The sequence below is a fragment of the Borostomias antarcticus genome (genome assembly GCF_949987555.1).
Source record: "Borostomias antarcticus genome assembly, chromosome: 12".
NCBI lineage: Eukaryota > Metazoa > Chordata > Actinopteri > Stomiiformes > Stomiidae > Borostomias > Borostomias antarcticus.
Genome location: NC_140245.1, coordinates 2,776,206 through 2,798,760, shown reverse-complemented (window position 1 = coordinate 2,798,760; position 22,555 = coordinate 2,776,206). Strand labels below are relative to the sequence as shown.

Sequence of the window (22,555 nt, the reverse complement as noted above, 5' to 3'; positions counted from 1 at the left end):
ACAAGTGCTAGATCTGGGGCCTCATTTATCAAAGAGCGTGTAAATTCAGGTGTAAAAGAGGGCGTACGACGAAAACGCGGAAAATGCGAAATGTAGCGTACGACGAGAATATTTACACGCTTTTCGGATCTATCAAAAATGTCGTATGCCCTTTTCTGCACGACCGGCGGGGAAGAGAGCGTACGCGCACGCGCCCCGTGTTCCGCCCCCTCCACGCCCTAATCCAACCATATATGGTCAAAACCATGAGTGGCCAAACGTGGTTTCCCGGAAGGAATCGGCTTAAAAGGTAGCGTGGAGCACCCAGGCGGGACAATGAAACATGGAACGAAGAGGGAAAAAGCGGAACTTTTCGGAGACGGAGGTGCATGTGCTAGTTGGTGAGGTCCACGCGAGGAAGACAATCCTCTTCGGAAGGTATTAATAGCCTACCTTTGTCTGTTTGCTCCTACAGCTTAGTAGCCTACTTTAGCTACGTTTTGTGCATCTAGGATTTGGCATACACGGACATACTGTAACATGTGTCTGTGAGGAAAGCAAACATTCTGTGGTAGGCTATGATTAAATTAGGACCAAAAACAGGGAACAATAACGCAGATGACCACTTCATAATGTTAGAACACATTAAACATTTTCCCCTCTGGGAAATTAAGACTCATCTAAATCACCCGGTAAATCACAGCATTTATTTGACTGCCAACAGAAAAACATATCAAATGAATATGGCTGCACAATGAAATGTTTAATGCATTATCAAGTTCACAGACAAACTCAAAGAAAATGATTGAAATTGTTTCTCCAGACTCTGACGTGGGGTGGGACTCAGAGGAGGGGGAGTCTGCAGTGGTCCTTGACCACCTCCAGCGCCACGACATCCAGTGCCTCCACCTTCTTATCAGCTTTGAATATATATCTTGGCAAACATAACACGGGATGATGTACAAGGAGGGGACAGATACCTAGTGAAAGTACTATTGGTTGCTAGTAAAAAGACAATAACGAGGGCTTGGTATAAGGTGGAACGCCCAACCAAGGAGCAGTGGTGGGTGTTGTGGAGGAGATGTATGTTAGGGAGAGGTTCACGCATGCATTGAGGATGCATGAAGGAAAGTTTGAAGGGAGATGGGAAAAATGGATGGATTATAGAAGGAAGTGTGATGATACCACTAATATTAAAATTGTCATATTTGAGTAAGAAAAAAAAGCTGCATGGATGGAAGTACCCATAAGCTGTTATTGTAAGTTTTTATGTTTTATTGTATTGTCGTTGTATGGATGGAAAATGCTAATAAAGATTAAAGTAAATAAGACAAAGAATATGTATCTTGGCTATGCACACACCAATAAGCCAGCCGTCACGCGCAGCGCCTGCCTCCAGTCTAGCCCTACCCTGCTGTGCGCCAGGATGAATGAGTCATGCGTGGAGCCAGGCCACCGTGCCACTACACTTGTGATGAGCATGTCGGCGTCACATATGATTTGGGTATTTATAGTGTGCACATTTTTGCGATTCACATAGACGTATTCATTCACTGATGGTGCCCTTATGAATATGTGGGTGCAGTCGCCATCGCCGTCACCTCTTTGGAGTTCTATCTCGGCCAGTAGGCCGAGTAGCGCCGGATTCATTTAGGCTCGCATTACGCACAGGAGGACTGTCATTTATATGCTTACCAAAGAGCAAACAGGTCCACATGATCACATATTAATGACAATCTAATTGGTCAATTATTACCGTTTGATGGAGTGCCTGCATTAGGTGTGTGACATATAGCGCGGAAAGGTTTGGGACAGCGCATAGGTTCCGTTTGGGGAACAAATCCATATCGGAGCATGAATGAGCCGGTTAGAGGACACGTCTAATCTTGCATTGCGATATATGTTTGTGCTGAATTGGGCTATTAGCCTACATGTTTGTGCGTTCATGAACTGTCGCTCTTATTCTCTCCGTCAAACATAGTAATTCACCGACGCACCACCTGCGTCGCCAGTTCCCCCTGTGTTCAAAGAGGGCGTAGAACACCGTGTAAATCGGTACGACAACTTGAGAGGTGTCCTACAAAAGCGCGGAGAAAGGCGACTAAATTTCCGCCCTTTCGGCTTGATAAATCGCAATGTGGGGGGGGGGAAATGGCGTACGCCTGAAATCGCGAAAAAGACCGTGTAAAAGAAGGCGTACCTCAATGATAAATGAGGCCCCAGATACGCCTGATGTTGTTTATATTGACAGCAGCCACAAGGGGGCGCTAATCTTAGAAGTAGAGTCTTTGACCCGTACATTGACCAGGCTTTCCAGGACAAGTATCTAAAATACCCACCACTGCTCGATGTAATAACCAGCTTTGGGTATACGTGTATATTTTGTATAGTCATATTCGGCTGTCCTGGCCATGTATACAAATGCAGCCTGAGTGAGTCTGAGGATTGCTGGCTTGCTAAAGAGAAAAACCAAGCAAATGGCCAAATTCTGCTGTCTCAGCTATTATTGGCAGCTTAGCCGTGTGCAGAAGGATGTGGATCCTTAAGTGTTCAATGCTGCTTAGCCCTAATATATTTGATTCCCTGCTTATGTAATATAATTTGTGGAACCAAATAAAGTATTCAAATGTGTAACTAACCACCTCCTCTCCTCTCCTCTCCTCTCCTCTCCTCTCCTCTCCTCTCCTCTCCTCTCCTCTCCTCTCCTCTCCTCTCCTCTCCTCTCCTCTCCTCTCCTCTCCTCTCCTCTCCTCCTCTCCTCCCCTCCTCCCCCCCCCCCCCCTCCTCTCCTCTCCTCTCTCCTCCCCTCCTCCTCTCCTCTCCTCCTCTCCTCCCCTCCTCCCCCCCCCCCCCCCTCCTCTCCCCTCCAGGACAACAAGGTGAACGGAGTGACCGAGTCCACGCGCATCCTGGGCTACTCCTTCCTGTTCCCGGCGGTCATCCCGCGTCCGTACGTCCGCTCCGTGGCGCTGTCCCCCCAGGACGAGTTCTTCATCCTGGGCAGCCGGGGCCTCTGGGACGCCGTGTCTCCCTCCGAGGCGGTGGAGGCGGTGCGCGACGTCCCCGACGGCCTGGCCGCCGCCAAGAAGCTGTGCACGCTGGCGCAGGGCTACGGCTGCACGGGCAGCCTGAGCGCCGTGGTCGTCCAGCTGAGCGTCAGCGAGGACTGCTGCTCCGCCTCCTCGTCCTCCTGCTGCTGCTGCTCCTCCTCCTCCGACGCCGGTGGTGCCGGCGGCGGCCCCCAAGCCCCGCCCAGCCCGGGCTCCGCCAAGGAGAGGCCTCCGGCGGCGGCGGGCGTAGGGGGCGGGGCCCAGGACGGCGGCGTCGGTGGCCCCCCAGCCCTCCCGGCGTCGTCGTGCAGCGAGATCAGCAGCGAGGTGAGCGCCAGCGAGATGAGCAGCGAGGTGGGGTCCACGGCATCGTCGGACGAGCCGGCGCAGAGCTCGCTGGCGCTGCTGCAGGACACGCCCCTCCTCCTCCACCACCACCACCCGACGCTGCAACACCCGCAACACCACCCCCCGGCCCCCCAGCCGCCGCCGCCGGGCGCCGCCCAGCCCTGCCCGTACCCCGCGCCACCGGCGCCAGCGCCGCCGTCGTCGTACCCGGGCTCGGAGGCCTCGGCACGGGGCGTGGGCGGAGCCTGCTGCTGCGGCGCCCTCCACCCGGCTTGCCTGACCGGCGCTTTCCAGCGGCAGCTGTCCAGCGCCACGTTCTCCAGCGCGCTGTCCGACAACGGGCTGGACAGCGAGGACGAGGAGCCCATCGCCGGCGTCCTGTCCAACGGCAGCCTGGTGGAGGTGGCGGCCGACGTCCACTGCCGACGGGCGGCTGCGTCGGAGGCGGCGGCGGGGAGGAGGAGGACGCCGGCGCCGCCCGCTGTCCGTCGTCGCCGACATCACGCTCGCCCTCGTCCGGCCGGGAGCCGCCTCCCCTTCCTCCTCCCCCGCCCCCCCCCTGCACCCCAGAACCCCTGGAAGACAGAGGGGTGGAGCTCTGCCCGGGGGAGGGGGCGGAGAGGGAGAGGGAGGAGCTAGGCTGGGGGAGGCAGGGCGACGGAGGAGGAGGAGGCGGGGACGGGGGCGGCGACGGCGCGAAGACGCCTGTGGGGGCGGCGGGGGCGGCGGGCGGGGGGAAGAGGAGGGGCAACGGCTCGGTGGCGCCCCAGGAGCGGAGCCACAACCTGATCGAGGTGGCGGCCGACGCGCCCTCCCGGAAACCGGGCGGGTACTTCGCGGCGCCGGCGCAGCCCGACCCGGACGACCAGTTCATCGTCCCGCCCGAGCTGGAGGAGGAGGTGAAGGAGATCATGAAGCAGCACCAGCAGAAGCAGCTGAAGCCGCCCGGGGGCGCGGCCGAACAGCAGCCCGCCGACTACTACGACACGCCCCTCTAAGCAGCCACGCCCCCCTCTGAGCAGCCAAGCCCCCCTCTGGACTGTCATCCCACCCCCATCCAAACCCACCTGCAGTCTGCAGACCACCACAACACGCCCCTCTGGTAGGAAAACTCTGGGAATATTCACAAAATTCCCAACAGAAATTAGCGGGAATTAACGCAAACAAACTGGAAATTCATAGGAATTAATGGGAGTAAATTCTGTTTTCCAGTTATTCCCATTAATTCCTGTTAATTCCCATTGTTTCCCATGGGGAAGTTTGTGAATTTCCATGGAATTTTGCAACTCTGAACAGTCACACCCTCCGACAGACTACCACGACACGCCCCTCTGAACAGCCACGCCCCCTCCTACTGCCTGCAGACTACCACGACAACCCCACCCCATCTGCAGACTGCCACACCCCTCCTCCCCGCCATGGAGCAGTCTGCAGACCAGCACATCCCTCCGTCAGTCTACAGACTCTAAGCACCCTCCGGACCCTCCGTCATCTACAGACTACAACAAGCACCTGGATCCTCCATCATCGGTCTACAGACCACAACAAGCACCCGGACCCTCCATCATCGGTCTACAGACTACAACAAGCACCCTGACCCTCCATCATCGGTCTACAGACCACAACAAGCACCCGGACCCTCCATCATCGGTCTACAGACCACAACAAGCACCCGGACCCTCCATCATCGGTCTACAGACCACAACAAGCACCCGGACCCTCCATCATCGGTCTACAGACTACAACAAGCACCCGGACCCTCATCATCGGTCTACAGACCACAACAAACACCCGGACCCTCCATCATCGGTCTACAGACCACAACAAGCACCCGGACCCTCCATCATCGGTCTACAGACCACAACAAGCACCCGGACCCTCCATCATCGGTGTACAGACCACAACAAGCACCCGGACCCTCCATCATTGGTCTACAGACCACAACAAGCACCCTGACCCTCCATCATCGGTCTACAGACTACAACAAGCACCCTGACCCTCCATCATCGGTCTACAGACTACAACAAGCACCCTGACCCTCCATCATCGGTCTACAGACTACAACAAGCACCCGGACCCTCCATCATTGGTCTACAGACCACAACAAGCACCCTGACCCTCCATCATCGGTCTACAGACTACAACAAGCACCCTGACCCTCCATCATCGGTCTACAGACTACAACAAGCACCCTGACCCTCCATCATCGGTCTACAGACTACAACAAGCACCCGGACCCTCCATCATCGGTCTACAGACTACAACAAGCACCCGGACCCTCCATCATCGGTCTACAGACTACAACAAGCACCTGGACCCTCCATCATCGGTCTACAGACTACAACAAGCACCTGGACCCTCCATCATCGGTCTACAGACTACAACAAGCACCCTGACCCTCCATCATTGGTCTACAGACCACAACAAGCACCCGGACCCTCCATCATCGGTCTACAGACCACAACAAGCACCCTGACCCTCCATCATCGGTCTACAGACTACAAAAAGCATTTGGATCCTCCATCAGTCTGCAGACTACAGAAAGCACCTGGGCCCCTCCCCTCAACAGTCTACAGACTACAACAAGCACCCGGACCCTCTGTACGACCGCATCACTGGAGTACCATGCACTGTAACATGCTCCGCCCCTTTCTTACCAGTAGCCAATAGGACAGAACTTTGCAAATGAGCCCTTTAAGATGTTATAACCTACCTGTTTGAAGTAACCTTTGGACCACGCCTCCCAGAGTCCAGAGTAGTACACAACCACTCACAGACTGCCGAACGTTGATTCTACATGTAGACAACCAACCAACAAGTATGTAATCAACACCAGTAGGTTTAGCCTGCCAGAACACAACGTTAATATGGATTAATACGATTCCGTTGTTTTTTTTTGGTGTTTTTTTTTTTAACCATATCTTTAAATGTGAAGAAAGTGAAGTTGCTGAAAAAAAAGTATAATCTTTATTATCAATGAAACTGTCGAATGGTACACACACCGATAATACCACGCTTAACTGCTGTAGATAGGGCACTTAAGAAACTGTCTTTCTTCAGTCAATCATGGCTCTTGGCCTGTAAAAAGGCATAGAATTTTTTTGTTTTGTTTTTTTTTAGAAATTTTAAAGACTAACTCCTAGGAGTTGCATACTCTTTATGGTGACTTAGTCACTTCTACTAATCTTCTCTGAGAGAAATGGTGATTTTTTTCCCCCAATGACTGTAAATAAGATAAATGCTGTATGCTGATGCTTCTAAAGGATCTGTCCCCTGGATGTCACTGACAGGATGTTCGTGGGAGGGAGGGTTTGAGGATCACCCATGTTTTGCCATTGTGGAAATCTCAGCTTTAACCACAGTTTGGACACACTCACACACACACACACACGCACGCAGTCAACCTTATGTTTTATTCATCACACTGATCACCATGAGTCTTTCATCCTTTCTTTCGTTGTTTCTTCCTTTATAGTCGGCACTTTCTCTAATAAACACACTAATAAGAAACAGAAACACACACACACACACACACACGTAGTGTTCAGTCCCACCTCCCTCCTGTGGTGTCAGTGATCCCCGGCATGACTGTGTCCAGTTCAGTAATGCAAACAAATACTATATCCACATGGAAAGCAAACAACACAGATGTTCCTGTCTTTGGTATAATAAACCTGACGTTTGTGAATATAAAGCAGCTTGTTGTGGTGTGTTCTTGTCCGAGTCCATGATTGCAATGTTAAGCACACATTGTCTGTATAATTTCAAGTATAAACACAGAAGAAAATGATACCCAGAGATGTTTTTTATTATAAGAATTGACTGTACATTTTACTAAATCCAAAACAGAAATATCTTCATGATACAGGGTTTTACTTAACTGGTGTTTGTACACCATATGACCAGAAGGGGGCGATCTTGTTTAGTCTGTATTAGCCCTTCAGTCTGGGACCTTCCTTCCAGAACAACTGGTGATGAGAGTGTGATTACATTTCAGCACTTGAGAAACACACACACATCCCTTTACACTTCAAATTGTCTCTCAGCCTTTTCTCTGTCTACTCAGCAGCTGCTTTACAGAGCAGATCCATTGTGTCCCGTCAATAGAATAGAAATGTTCTATTCTCCTCTTCTATTCTCTTCTATTCTCCTCCTACAGTACGGCAGATTTATTTACATTTCACACACCAGGGAAACTCAACGTGCATCACATTAAAACAAGTTTGAAGACGTTTTCAGATACAATAAAACAGGATTGAAAAAAATAATCCATAAAAATACATTTAAATTCAATAATAAAAGATTAAAATCAAACTGTATTTGATCATTTATATTAAAGAATAAAAGAATAAAATCAAACTATTCAATGCTTTAAAGTTAAAGAATAAAAAATAATCAAATCAAAGGGATGCAATGTTGGCCATGACGATGCCGCCGTCTCCGCGGAGCTTCTGGTACTTCCTCTTCACGCAGACCACGCTGACCGCGGTGACCACCAGCATGCCGGCCAGCACGGACAGGGAGGCGGCCAGAGCCGTGGTCTGGGCGTCCCCGGACGAGCCCCTGTGCTGACACCTGTCCCCCAAGTACCACCAGTCATCCCCCACAAGACACCTGAGGAGGGGGAGGGAGAGGGGAGAGAGAGGGAGAGGGAGAGGGGAGGGGAGAGAGAGGGGGACAGGAGAGAGAGGGGGAGAGAGAGAGGGAGGGAGGGAGAGGGGAGGGGAGAGGGGGGGGGAGAGAGGGAAAGAGGGAGGGGAGGGGAGGGGAGAGAGAGGGGGACAGGAGAGGGGGAGAGAGAAAGGGAGGGAGGGGGGGAGGGGAGAGAGGGGGGGGGAGAGAGGGGAAGAGGGAGGGGGAGAGGGGAGGGGAGAGAGGGAGGGAGGGGGAGGAGGGGAAGAGGGAGGGGGTGAGGGGAGAGAGAGGGGGGAAGAGAGGGAGAGAGAGGGGAAGAGGGAGGGGGAGAGGGGAGGGGAGGGGGGGGGGGGCGGGAGGGGAGAGAGAAGGGGGGGGGGGGTGTCATTGTTATTCTAACCCCATCACATGTTTACAGAGAGGGAAAGACTAGATTCCCACTGAGAGATTTATCACACTGCACAGCTGGGCGCAAAATCAGACAGGGACGTCTTAGACACAGAGCAGTGGTCACACTGTGTGTGTGCGTGTGAACGTGTGTGTGTGTGTGTATGTGTGCGAGCGTGTGTGTGTGCGAGCGTGTGTGTGTGGGTGCGAGCGTGTGTGTGTGTGTGAGAGCGTGTATGGCGTTGGAAAAGTATGGCGTTGGAAAAGTGCCACGTCAAAGCTAACCAAGCAGACAAACGTGACGAACGTCGCTATGGCAGCTACATGTCTACAAACGTGACCCTGTCACCACGTCATCCAAGTTAGCTACAGGTCTACAAACATGACCCCATGACCCCGTCATCCAAGTTAGCTACAGGTCTACAAACATGACCCCATGACCCCGTCATCCAAGTTAGCTACATGTCTACAAACATGACCCCATGACCCCGTCATCCAAGTTAGCTACATGTCTACAAACGTGACATTGTCACCCCGTCATCCAAGTTAGCTACATACGTGACGTCAGCCTCTCAACTGGGTTAGGTAGGTAAGCTTAAGGTTTGGTAGTTGTCTTGTTAGCTGGTCTCGGACCAGGGACATCTGGACCTCCAAACCTGCGCACACAGTTACTACAACTACAATTTAAAATACTGCCACTGTTGTTCTTGAAAATACTTGCGTATTGTGCGTACTTGCTTGAGTGCGTGTGTGCATGTGCATGTGTGCGAGCCTGTGTGTGTGTGTGAGCGTGTGTGAGTGTGAGCGTGTGTGTGAGTAGGAGGATGAAGACTGCCTGTGGAATGTGAAGGCCCCGTAGGCGTTGCCAGGCCAACGTATCTACTGTACCTGCACGCTGCCTTCCCAGAATCCACCACGCAGACGCCCTCGTTTTGGCACTCCACGCCGGTGCAGGGGTTGTTGGGTGCAGTCGTGACGACAGGTGTGGTGGTGTGGGTGGTGGGTGGCGTCGCCGTGGTGACAGGCGACCCCGTGGTGGTGTGTGGCGCCGCCGTGGTGACAGGCAGCCCCGTGGTGGTGTTTGGCGTCGCCGTGGTGACAGGCGGCTGAGTTGCCAGGAGGTGGGACACGTCTGGACACGGACGGAGAGATGGGGGGCGGGGGCAGCTAATGAGATGCTAATGAGATGCTAGTGAGATGCTAATGCAATGCTAATGGTGTGCTAATGGGTGCTAATGATATGTTAATGAGTTGCTAATGCTATGCTAATATGGTGTAACTGATTAACATGGAAACAAATGGCAGATCAATGAGATGGGCTTATATATTACTAATAATAACTACTAATATTACTAAGGCTAATATTACTGTCTTGAAAACAATGTCGTTAATCACTCCAGGGCGCTGAAATGGGCCAGAAAGATCCTGGCCGACCCCTCCAACCCGGGCTATGGCCTCTTCACACCACCCCCCTCTGGCAGGAGGCTGCAGTCGTTAAAGACTTAAACTGTTCGACACTGGAACAGTTTTGTCCCCGTGGCCACCAGCCTTATAAACATGGCTCCCCTCTGACTCTCTCCCTCGCCCCCTGCTGCTTTTGCGCTGAACTGTCTTTGCACTGACTCTTTGTCGTCCAATTAGACTACTACTCTTTGCACTATGTTTGTATCACTGCACTACAAGCCCTGTCCTGTCCTGTCCTGTCCTGTCCTGTCCTGTCCTGTCCTGTCCTGTCCTGTCTTGTCCTGTCCTGTCCTGTCCTGACCTGTCCTGTCCTGTCCTGCACCGTCCTGTCCTGTCCTGTCCTGTCCTGTCCTGTCCTGTCCTGTCTTGTCCTGTCCTGTCCTGTCCTGACCTGTCCTGTCCTGTCCTGCACCGTCCTGTCCTGTCCTGTCCTGTCCTGTCCTGCACCGTCCTGTCCTGTCCTGCACTGTCCTGACCTGCCCTGTCCTGTCCTGTCCTGTCCTGCACCGTCCTGTCCTGTCCTGCACTGCCCTGTCCTGACCTGTCCTGTCCTATCCTGTCCTGTCCTGTCCTGTCCTGTCCTGTCCTGCCCTGCACTTGTCCATTGTTGTTTTGTTGTGAGCACCACAGTGTCGGAAATAAAATCCAATGTATGTAAAAGTACAATGGCAATAAACATATTCTGATTCTGATACAGTAGATGGACCCAGAGCAGAACGCCATCCAAATCAGCTGAATGAATAGGATAACCAGGGCCATGGTGTACGAGGTGAATGAATAGGATAACCAGGGCCATGGTGTACGAGGTGAATTAATAGGATAACCAGGGCCATGGTGTACAAGGTGAATGAATAGATTAATTTCTATACGTAGATTAATTTATACAGTAGATTGAGAATGCGGAGAGTTAAAGGGGTAGAGCGCGGAGAGTTTAAAGCGGTAGAGCGCGGCGTTACCCTCCATGGTGAGCAGGAAGATGGCGTCTCCTCCCTTCAGGAAGTCCCTGCTCCTGGCTCTGCTGTGGGTCAGGTACACCGGCGTCCCTTGTCCCGGCCCGCGGTGGTACACTGTCCTGTTGCTCTCCGTCACCTGAACGCCCACCTTACGAGGGTCGTCCCAGAAAAACAAGTCGGACCCTGAAGAGGTGGTGGTGGGGGGGTGGGGGTGGGGGTGGGGGGGGGGGGCGGAGGGGGCAGATACACATTGTTCTTCGTGCGAAGTATTTGTCTGATATAAGTAGAACATATTCATGGCTCAGCGTAATTCAGTTAACAACATTTAAAGCTGCAGTCGTTGATGTTATTTTATTTTACCACTAGATGGCAGTAAGGGACTCACGCAAACTTGTTTCCAAACGAATGGCTATAAGGAATGCCCAGAGCACTGGGGGGGCGGAGCAAAGGCATACAGGCAGAAATGCTGTAATAATAACAGATGTGGCGACCGGTAGAGGTGAGTCAGTGAAGTAGGATGCTATTAGGACGCTATGGCTCAATGAAACAATCTGATATCAGGTGGTTTTAATTACCTTTGTCAATGTGAATAAAATCAATAATTGCAGCTTTAATTAATGTCAACCTCAATTGATTTGGTCAATCGATTGAAGGTCTCTTAACGAAAACAATATGGATGGAGTCTGTGAATTAGGATCAGATAGAAACAGTGTATGAGGATGGACTTCCTGCTGACCTTCGACCTTCTTCAGCGGGTCGGTGGTGACGCTGCGCTGGTTGTTCATGCGCCGCTGTATGTGGGGGTTCTGGTCCATCAGCATCATGGTCATCTGCTTCCACGGACACGGCCACGCCAGGCCGGTGGCGTTGTCGTCGGGCCGGGCCACCAGGTGCGCGTAGGCGGAGAGCTCCCCCCGGTAGGCGCCCTTCCCGCTGGGGTACAGCCCCATCTGGAAGGTGTAGCCCTCCCTGGAGGTGAACGGCGGGCTGTAGATGGCCGTGTCGGGCGGCGCGGTCTCCATCACGTGGCTGAAGTTCTTGACGCGCCACACGTGCTCGGGGCAGGTGGTCTCCGAGAGGTTGACGTCGTCCAGGGAGAGGCCGCCTGCCGCCGGCTCGTCTCCGGGCCCCTTGATCCCCTCGAACACCACCCGGAACTTCTTGGTCACGTTCAGGGTGACGTGGTGCAGCTGCCACAGGTCTTGTGGTGGGCCTGGGTGGGTGGGGTGAGAGAGAGGGGGGGTGAAGGCGTTAAGACAGGCCAGGATGTGAGATGATCCGGGTCTGGTCGAGTTTAAAGTCGCACTGAAACAGACGTTTGAGATCATCTAACTTCCGTAGTTTGACGTATTTCCGACGCAAACAAGCTATGAGGGTGGGACATAATGTTTAGAGGAATTTGATTGGAACATTGAAAAGTGGACGGGTTTTAACAACTTTAGACGGATTCGATAGAATGATAGTGTTGATTGACGGGTGGATGTCGGGAGATTATTGGCCTAAAATCTAAGGTACCTGTTGTCGTCACTGCACGTGACCTACCGTTTTCCAGGAAGTAAGAAATTATATACTTTGATATAAGATTAAAGAATTTTGTAATTTTTTTGGCATACATCGTTGAATAGGTGAACACTATGACCAATTATGTGAACCAAAATGGGACAGAATGCTTTTTTCATTTCAGTGCGACTTTAAAATGTCGAATGGTCCTCAACGCCGCTGTTTGTTGATGGGAAGTGAACCACAAACAGGGGCAGGATTAGGGGACCAGAACGACATGTTGCTCATCCTTGCAACAGTCACGTTAGTAGTATGACATACAGAAAAATCACTCTTTTCATATCCTGACGTCCTGGTTAGTAGGAGGGTATTTCAAAGGGCTGTATTGATGGCTAAGAGCAGTGACATTAGTAAGGTAGATAGGTAAAGGTAGGCATTGGCTACCTGACTGTACTTACAAAACAGGGAGTGTTAAACAGGGATTGGAGTTCATGACTGTTGTTTTTTATATATTATGGTCGTTTGTGTTGACTATTGTTTTAGAGGATTTTATGGATGTTAAGTGTTACTGTCTGTCCTGTTTTTAAGACATCAGGGACCATGTTGGAAACAAGTGTTTACACTTTTACATGTTATCCCTTGGATTATAATTTCTGCAATATTAAAATCAATCAATCAATCAATCAATCAATCAATCAATCAATCAACCAATCAATCAATCAATCAATCAATCGGCGCTGTTACCATCTATGGTCTGGATGAGATGCAGGGTCCCGTTGGGACTGGCTGCGTCGTACTCCCGGACCCAGATCCTCAGCGTGTCGTTGGCGCCCCCGCTGTTGTAGTAGAAGAACTGCAGGCACTGGAAGCCCCTGACGGGATAGAGAAACCTGCTCTCCAGCAGGGCCCGGGCTCCGGGGCCGGCCGCGCCCGTGCTGAAGTGCATGAAGTAGCCGGCGTCTGTGGGCGGCGGTTAACGTACACAATAATACACACAAAAATAAACAAACAACAATAAACTTAAAGAACTAGTCATTTCCTTCCTGTACTTTAATAATTATTCTACTCTGTACCCCTGTCTGTTGTCATTACTTTATCTTTCGTACTCTGTTACTGTATTACTGTATACGTAGTTTATACATGTGTGCGTTGTCTGCACGCTGTCACTGTTGTTATTGTTATATATTATTATTATATAATTATGTATAAGTTGTTTGTAAGCAGGGCACATGGTCTCAATCTTCCCTGTCTAAATAAAGGCTTCTATCTAATCTAACATTACTCGCCCCTCAGCATTTTTCATTAAATTACATTCATTTAGCACGCTTTTATCCAAACTGACTTACAGTAATTACATTAAACCTAGGAAGTCAGTGTATTACTACTCGCCAGAACTCACAAGTGCATCTCCTTTCTACCAAAGTGACTACAAGCGTAATCTAGTGCTAACGGCAAGATCAAAATCATGGGATGGAGGCCCCTTCACTCTTATAGTCTTCCATGCAGTCTGCATCAGTCGGACTACATTGGACTTCAGTTGCTCTGGAAGATTACCAGACCAAGCTGTGATGCCATATCTGATAAGGCTCTTTACCATTGCCTGATAAAACACTAACATACACTTCTGGACAACAAAAGTTTATTTGTCGGACTGAAGTAAAATTAATTTCCCTTGTGGACAATAAAGACATATAATCTAAACACCATGGACTCTAAATTGACGCAAAAAGTGTAATCACTGTTGTAGTCTGCTACACAGACCTGTGGTCACCCACTCCCCTAGCATCAGACACCATCTACCTCGTCTTTTTAACATTCAGAACAAGGTGCTTGTCGTCGCACATTTTACAAGCTTCTCTATCTCTGAATATCAGTCAGATAGATTGCTGTCCTTTTTCATTAAAGCTACGATAGCGGCGTCATCTGAGAATTTGATGACGCGATTGTTAGCACTGTGGCTTCTACACTTATTATAAGGTAAAAATGACAGGTCAGTTAACACAACCTTGGGATGCACCTGTGCTAAATGTTCTAGATTCTGAGAGGGTACAATTAACACTGACACATTGTTTTCTATTGGTTAGAAACGAGTGGTACCATCTGGTGATAAGAGGGTGGACATTCAAATCATTTAATTTCTCAAGTACCAGCGTCTGTATCGTGTTAAACGCCGAACTAAAACCAACAAACTGAAGCCGTGCGTATGAGGTAAGATCTTCAAAGTGCTCGGATATGAAGTACCAAGGGTATCACCCATCATCCATACAGTACATGTACCTCTATTGCAGTATAAGGATCTAATGAGCAGCCAACAGCAAGGGCCAAGGTGCAAGAGTAGCAAAATATAAATACAATAGGTGCTTAAGAGGGAGGATCCTGGTAGTACTTCTTGAAGAGATGAGTTTTGAGCCTGCGGCGAAAGATGGACAGCGACTCTGCTGTCCTGACGTCAGTGGGCAGTTTGTTCCACCACTGCGGGGCCAGGACAGAGAAGAGCCGTGACCGTGTCGATCGACCGCAGGGGCCTCGTAGTGGTCGGGAGGGGGTGTAGGGCTTGACCATGGCGGCCTGGAGCTGTTCACTGCCCTGTAGGCTAGCACCGGAGTTTTAAACTGGATGCGTATAGCAGCATGTGTCCCATGCTGGATGCTGGATGTCTAGCCCCTTGGCTCCGTTGCGTCCGTCAGTGTCGACCATCAAGCATCAGACGCTACGGAAATGAATCCATCGTAATTAATGATCCACTGCGGCCGTGGCATCGCGTTCGACGCCTGCGTCCGACGTTAGACAATCGCCGAGGTTCATCTCTTGATTACTTGACGGACGCTAGGCGGTTGACGCTGACGGACGCAACGGAGCCATGCCGTGTAACAGCATGTGTCACAACAGCATGTGTCATAATCCCAAAGCACCTTTTGACTGGATGATAAAGCCTGTCGATATGGATCTACTACCACAGCTGCCTAGGGGTCACAGCGGAGGTGGGGCGTGGCGTGTCTGAGGGCACAGGGGCGTGTTCCAGGAGGGGGGAGGGGCTCACCGGAGCAGCGTCCCAGGTTGGAGTAGTCGGTGGCGGGTCCGCCCGCTGCTTGGGTCACCCTGGTCCAGTCCGCCTGGTCCCCCGGACCCTGGATCATCCCACAGATGTTCTCCCTCTCAAAGTCACACGAGTCCAGGAAGGTGGAGGAGCTGGCTGGTTCCGGGGCGCACACACGCACGTGTACACATACACACACACACACGTATACACACACACACACACACACGCACGTATATACACACACACACACACACACGCACGCACACACACACACGCACGCACGCTCACACACACACACGCACGTATACACACACACACACACACACACACACGCACACACGTATACACACACACACACACGCACACACACGCACACACACACGCACACACACACACACACCGATACGCACACACACACACGCACACACACACACACCGATACGCACACACACACAACACACACACACACACACACACAAATACAAACCATCAGATAAACAGCAGTTAAAACTTTGACCTGATATAAAGTTAGTTATCTATCGTACATCTATCATCATGTAAGCATAATTAATGACCTTCAAGGCTGAGTTAATCAACCTTATAGTTATACAGGTAAGACCACATTGTTCACGGCCCTGGAAAACATTTTTTGATTTTGTATTTTTCAGTTGAAAATGAATATCGTTTTGTCTCCTGTTCAAATACATCTGTGATTAATTAAGTGACTGTTAGTCATGAACTAAGCTTCTTAATGAAGACACATTGTGGGCCTCTACTGGTAGACTGGCTCAAGCTGGCTCTGAATTTTCAAAATGCGATTCAGGGTCTGGAAAAGCTCTCATCCAGAGTGATTTCTCGGATGGAATTCCAACCAGGCCAATTAGCATCCTTTGAAGGAGATGACGGAATTAAATGTGATTGGTGATTGGTAAGGGGGATGCACTAATCGCCGAGGACTCCTTCGGCAAAGCCCATCTCGTGAAAACGGCTGCAACGGGGCCCCGTTCAGACCGAATAAAGAAGTAAAACAAAATGGCGGCTCAGTCTGTAGTGTCAGGCTAATCTAACGGGGGCTTGAAGGACTTCAGTGTACAGCAGCTAGTTAAAGGGATTTCAGGGGACAGACGGACTCTTACTGCAGTTGTAGAGGCGTCGGAGCTTGAGCAGGTCGTTGTCGCTGAACTCCATGCGCTGGCCGATGACCTCGCTGAAGGCGGGGATCTTGGTGACGATGGTGGGCTCGCTCCCGTTGCGGAAGGCGTTCTTGCTGTAGTGCATCATGGAGCCGTAGTCGTAGGGCACGCCCAGGGAGCTGGAGGTGGTGTCGTTGTACGTGTTGAAGTTGTGCTCCCTGCCTGTTGGGATCGAGTGACCGAGCTTTTGTCTTAGGTTGATCTCGGGCATTATCATTATGAGCAGCAGCAATTCCATTCTTATTACCCGTTGTGTCGGTTACCTCCGCCCCAGAGAAAGCGCAGGGCGAGAGGTTATGTTTTCTGTGGCGTGTGTTCCTTCGTTCGTTCGTTGGTTCTTTTTAGCAGGATTACGCAAAAACTACTGGACCGATTTTCATGAAACTCGGTGGAAGCGGGTAACACGGTCCAACTTAGAACCCAGTACATTTTGGACCGGATCTGAATCGCCACAACCCGCCCAATCATGGCTGGCCATTCGCATCCATTCATTTTTTAGACTTTGTCTTAGGAGTGAAAAATTCCCCCTATTCATTGTCAATGGGGGGGAGGGGGGAGGAGTTGAAAAGGTCATATCTCGACGTGGGAAGGTCACAGAGACATGGGGTTTTGGACTGGCATAGAGCTCTTGACCTAAAGGATGCAGCAATACCAAACATGTCCTGCTCGCACGCACAGAGCCACGGAATGCATTCATGGGCGGAGGTCTGTGCTCCCCGAGCACCATATCTAGTTCAATCTATCTATCTAGGCCTTGATAGTTGACCTCCGACCCTGCCAGGGTAACACGGCACGTCCGTGATGACGGATATGTAGAGTATTCACGCTGACGGGGCCTAGCATCACACCAGCCACGTTGCTGACCTTTGCCCTTTAATCATCTCTGAGGAAGAGGAACGACTGGCGCGATAAGTGACTCTGTATTCTAGCGTTGCTGATGCTGTTTCGGTGTCCCTCGCCTGCTGGCGTGACGAGACGCAGTGCAACACATCACTCGTCACGCCGCCTCTGACACGTCGCCTCTGACACGCGGGGCGCCGGACGACGCGTAACATCCAGTAAGCGAACACTCGAGTCGTCGCGTTGAGGCGAAAGAAACCCATTACCTGGTTGTCACTTTTGACAAATTGAACTATAATGTGTTTGTGGGATGGCGTTACAGTGGGTTGTTTCTCTGGATGATTTGATCGTATGTTCGTATGAAGAAATGCACTCGTTGGGCTATGAGAAGAGAAACGTATTAGACCTTCGACACCTATTTCATTAGAATGAATGTGAGTGTATGAGCTGAATAAAGTTGAACCGAGATGTGCTTGCTTATGGGAACTTGGGGGATTTCCTTTGTACTCTGGGTTCACTAGCTACAAAAACAGGCATGGCTGTGGTTATAACACTGCTGATACTGCGAGAACTACTGCAATTAATGAAGATGGATGATACTGTTTGAGTTTGCGTGCTAACTCATTAGCTGAGGCCAGGTGCCAGGTGGTGTAGCAGGTGGAGGATTGTGGCTAGATGGGGTACAGCTACGGCCTGTGTAGAAGGTTAGTTCCCATAAATGCAGAGATCAGTCAAACCCTAACTCCAACCCTTAACCCTAACTCTAACCTTAACCCAACCCTTACCTATATCCGTGACCCTAAAGCTAACCTTAAAGCTAACCTTAACCCTAACCGTAACGCTAAATGGCCTCTGCATTTATGGGAACTAGCATTTAGTAGGGGAGGGGAGGGGGGGGTGCTACAGTTTGGGGTGGCTATAGCTCAGGAGGTAGAGCAGGTCGTCCAATGACCGTAAAGTCGTCGGTTCGAATCCCGGCTCCTCCTATCAACATGTCGAAGGGTCCTTGGGCAAGACACTGAACCCCAAATTGCTCAGACTAGCACCTTGCACGGCAGCTGCCGCCATTGGTGTGTGTGTGAATGGGTGAATGAGAGGATAGAATAGGAGAATAAAGCTCATTGGTGTGTGTGTGAATGGGTGAATTTTGTGAATGGGTGAATCAGAGGCCTTTCTAAAGCGCTTTGGATAAAAGCGCTACAGTATATAAGTGCCGTCCATTCACCATTTACCGTCCTTCTACACCGGCTGTAGCTCCACCCCTTCTAGCCACGACCCAGGTGGAGCCTCTGAGTAGTACTGTAGCAGAACAAGAGAGAGAGAGAGAGAGAGAGAGAGAGATAGAGATAGAGAGAGATATAGAGAGATATAGAGAGATATAGAGAGAGATAGAGAGAGAGATAGAGAGAGAGATATAGAGAGAGATAGAGAGAGAGAGGTGATGAAGAGAGAGAGCGATAGAGAGAGAGAGAGGGGGGGGGGGGGGCAAGAGAGAGAGAGAAAGAGAGAGAGATAGAGAGAGAGAGGTGGTGAAGAGAGAGAGATAGAGAGATAGACGGGGGGGCGAGAGAGATAGAAAGAGGGAGAGAGAGAGAGAGAGAGAGAGAGAGAGAGAGAGGTGGTGAAGAGAGAGAGAGATAGAGAGAGAGAGAGAGAGAGAGTGGGGGGGGCGAGAGAGATAGAAAGAGAGAGAGAGAGAAAGAGAGAGAGAGAGAGAGAGAGAGGGAGGCGAGAGAGGCGCGCCAGCTACAGTACCTGCCGTGATGCGGTCCCACATGATGGTGACGTAGTCGTCGCGGTCGGAGCGCGACTGCTCGTGCCAGAACCCCAGGGCGTGGAGGAACTCGTGCTCGATGGTGGCGATGCGGTCGCAGTTGGCGCCGATGGACAGCCTCTGCTTCCCCACGCGCCGGTTCCCCACCGAGGAGAAACATCTGAGGAGATGGTAAATTGGTAAACGGACTGCACTTATATAGCACTTTTCCACCTTAGCGGCACTCAAAGCGCTTTACAATGGCCTCTCATTCACCCATTCACACACACAGTCACACACCAATGGCGGTAGCTGCCATGCAAGGTGCTTGCCTGCTCATTAGGAGCAATTTGGGGTTAGGCGTCTTGCTCAAGGACAACTCGACATGTGGACAGTCGGAGCTGGGATTCGAACCACTGACCCTTCAATCACTGAACGACCCGCTCTACCAACTGAGCTACAACCTCCCCGGAGAGCGAGCAGAACCGTGCAGAACCTCTGCGGACATCAAACAGAATCCATGTTCTACACAGCGGGCTGTTTTTCTCTCAGGGAATCACTTGAGGATGGGAAAATCATTACGTTGTGTGTGTTTGGTTACACACTGAGAACAGATGGCGTAGCTGCGTGAATCAGACAAACAGCACCAGAAACATCTCGTTTGTCCTCATCTGTCCTTACCCGGCCCCTTTAAAAATGGAAATGTAGTTCTGTTCTCCCTCCCATGGCTTGAAGTTGATGCAGGTTTTCAGCCGGTACTGTTCAAAAGCCTTCAGAATCACTCCTTTCGCATTGATCTCTGCACAGATCAGAAAGAAAAAGAAGTCATACTATGAGGAAAACTGGACTCTCTCTCCAACTATTAAGTTTAAGTTTATTTAATAGGACAGCGTGCACATACATTAAATGTTTGCAAGAAACAAAAAAATGGCCGCCCCAGATTTAGCTAAAAGCTACATTCCATCTGTAGTCCTTAACACATAACACAGTAAAATCTAAAAGCGCGGTATTGGTGCCAACCGTACATCCTGCCATAACCCGGTGTTGCGCAAACACAGGTAGGCTACTGCCCCTCTTCTCTAACGGCTAACCTTTGGAACGTTTCTCAGGTCAGATGGGAAGGTGAGATTACACACGGGACGCATGTCCCATATGTTTTGCGCTGTCTCATCACATTTCCACTGGCCCGTCTGGTCTCTGTCACCCTGTCTGATGTTGTCTACCCATGTCATACACCAATGGGCCAGAACATCCCAGTATGGGTGAAAACCTACCTGGCAAAATAAAATGGGGTTCTGATTCCATCACTATGGGTGCCGTTAAGGAGAGGACGGGGGGATGAGGCAGGGCCCCCCCCCCGCCACGCCCTCCATCTTGCATGGGGCCTAGAAAACCAGCCACCACTGATCACTGTACTGAACATGTTTTAAGGGGCCCGGTGGAATACCTTTTCATAGGGCCCAAAATTCCTCCCAGTGATGCCTCTGCGTGTCACCCCCCCCCGACCCCCCCCCCCAACCCCCAGGGACCCTCGGTGTGGTGTGGTCTTACCCAGGTCATCCTCCATGTAGTAGGGGACTGTCCTTGGCCATCTGTACTCGTCTCCTATGATGGAGTTGCGGCCCTGTCTCTGTTGAGACCATCGATGACAGCAAAGGGCGTTAGAAAAAAAGAGAGAGAGAATGACCCAGGAGTTGTACTGACCGCTGCTATAACCAGACAGATCGTTGATGATCAGTGGTACTTATTCGAGGACACTACGATATATCTGGTACATGTAACCAGACATGCTTCCACTAATGAACTATAACGTAGAGTAATACACCCCATGTGGAATCGTGTTCCTTCCCACTATAGTAGTGAGTGGCCCGGGGATCAAATCTAATCAAACTTTATTTGTATAGCGCATTTCATACACAGAGGCCACACAATGCGCCAGAAAAGTGAGCTGTAAAGATTATTCCCTGTACTCTTCTCAACAAAGCGATCGAGCAAGCTCCTGGAAAATGTTTGTCTATTGGCTAAGAACATGTGATAGAGCCACCTACCTCCTCAAGCACAATATCCCCCTCAACTAGGTCTAGGCCAGCCGCTGTGGAGGCCAAGAACACAGCACTTCAGTACAAGGCTCTCGCTGAAAATCATAAAAGGCTGCAGACAACTGAGCGTGTGCCGCTTTGACAAACCTTCATTGATGTCAAATATGTCCAGATCCTGTCCCCCGTCCACATCGTCCTCTGCAGAGCGACAGTGGAAGTGTGTCAGTCTGTGGATGCGCTACCCGCCATGCATGTTCAGACAGCCTACATTCACACTCTCTTCAAGTTCAACCTAATTAAGCAATTAAAGATAAGACATGGCTTACCTAAGGCTCTGGGTGAAGGCTGAGCAAGAGAGGATCATTGACAGAAAATAAGTAGCAGTTGAAAGAGATGATACAACTTTGATTTATTGATCTTGTAAAATAACATTGGTATGAATGAGACTGTGGTATCTTTGAAGTGAGATCTTAAAACATAAAAACATACCTTTTTAATATTGCTTTATATGCATATCTTTACTTGTGGTAATATCTTAAACTGTTCTTAATTTATATTCTCTATCTTTAAAGTCTTTAATTATTTTACATTTTATTGTTTCTTTTAAATCTGCTCTCATTGTGTTGATTTATGTTATGAAACATGATTTATGTTTTTATCCATATTTTTTATGTAAATAACTGCTACATTTATTTGCATGAATGGGACTATAGAAATCAAATGTCATTGACATTGACATGAAAACACGCTATATAGTATTTCATAATCACTAAAACCATGTTTCATTGAGACATACAATGATGATTTTGAGAGCGCAAATATCTCTATTCAACCGTCCATACATGAAAATCAGTAGTTACAGTACTATAGCAATACCTTACCAGACATAAGATGTAGCCACAAGAAATAAATGAAATTAGAAGGACTAATGTATGTGCAGGTCTTCCTCTCATAGTGTCCCTCAGAGGTGAGCAGTCAGAATGAACTTCACCTTCAAAGGAGACTTGTAAAGCCGAAAAGGCTGGAAGGTTTAGGGCTATAGAGTAGATTAAGGTACATGTGAGCTCAAATCAATGATTGACAAGAGTTGTAAAGGATCTCGGTCCGAAATCAACTTCAGGCCCCTTGAGTTTGGTTGGTTATCAACACTACCATCTGTATACAGAGGAAACACATACTGTACACATAAACATAAACACACACACACACACACACACACGTGGATACTGTAAATAAGTTGTTGAAAAATAGGTTTAATAAACATGATGCAAAATGACAACTTCTCAAACTCTTTTTGCAAGACATTCACAAACTCTTGCATGAAATTGAACAGTATGAAATTAACGACTTATACAGTAATATGGGCATTGCCAT

General features: G+C 49.9%; 2 protein-coding genes across 2 annotated transcripts in view; one reads left to right on the top strand and one right to left on the bottom strand.

The window, feature by feature from the left end:
* LOC311316344 (uncharacterized protein) overlaps positions 1-4,851 on the top strand; it is a gene marked incomplete at its 5' end in the record, with an annotated part of 15,646 nt that extends 10,795 nt beyond the window's left edge. Inside the window, 2 exons of the mRNA XM_084447186.1 lie at positions 2,850-3,827; positions 3,878-4,851. Coding sequence (XP_084303312.1) covers positions 2,850-3,827; positions 3,878-4,375 — 1,476 coding nt within the window. The 3' untranslated portion in view covers positions 4,376-4,851. The remainder of the gene's footprint in view (positions 1-2,849; positions 3,828-3,877) is intronic.
* A 2,926-nt stretch (positions 4,852-7,777) lies between these two features.
* mep1bb (meprin A subunit beta b) lies at positions 7,778-22,069 on the bottom strand (the record flags this gene model as incomplete). The annotated part of the gene is made up of 13 exons (XM_084447185.1): positions 7,778-7,991; positions 9,288-9,531; positions 10,820-10,999; positions 11,553-12,029; positions 13,061-13,276; positions 15,357-15,509; positions 16,493-16,711; positions 19,145-19,323; positions 19,824-19,941; positions 20,694-20,772; positions 21,191-21,234; positions 21,329-21,379; positions 22,063-22,069. 13 exons carry the CDS (start codon positions 22,067-22,069, stop codon positions 7,778-7,780), a joined length of 2,181 nt encoding a protein of 726 aa, XP_084303311.1.
* Between the last annotated feature and the right edge of the window lie 486 nt (positions 22,070-22,555).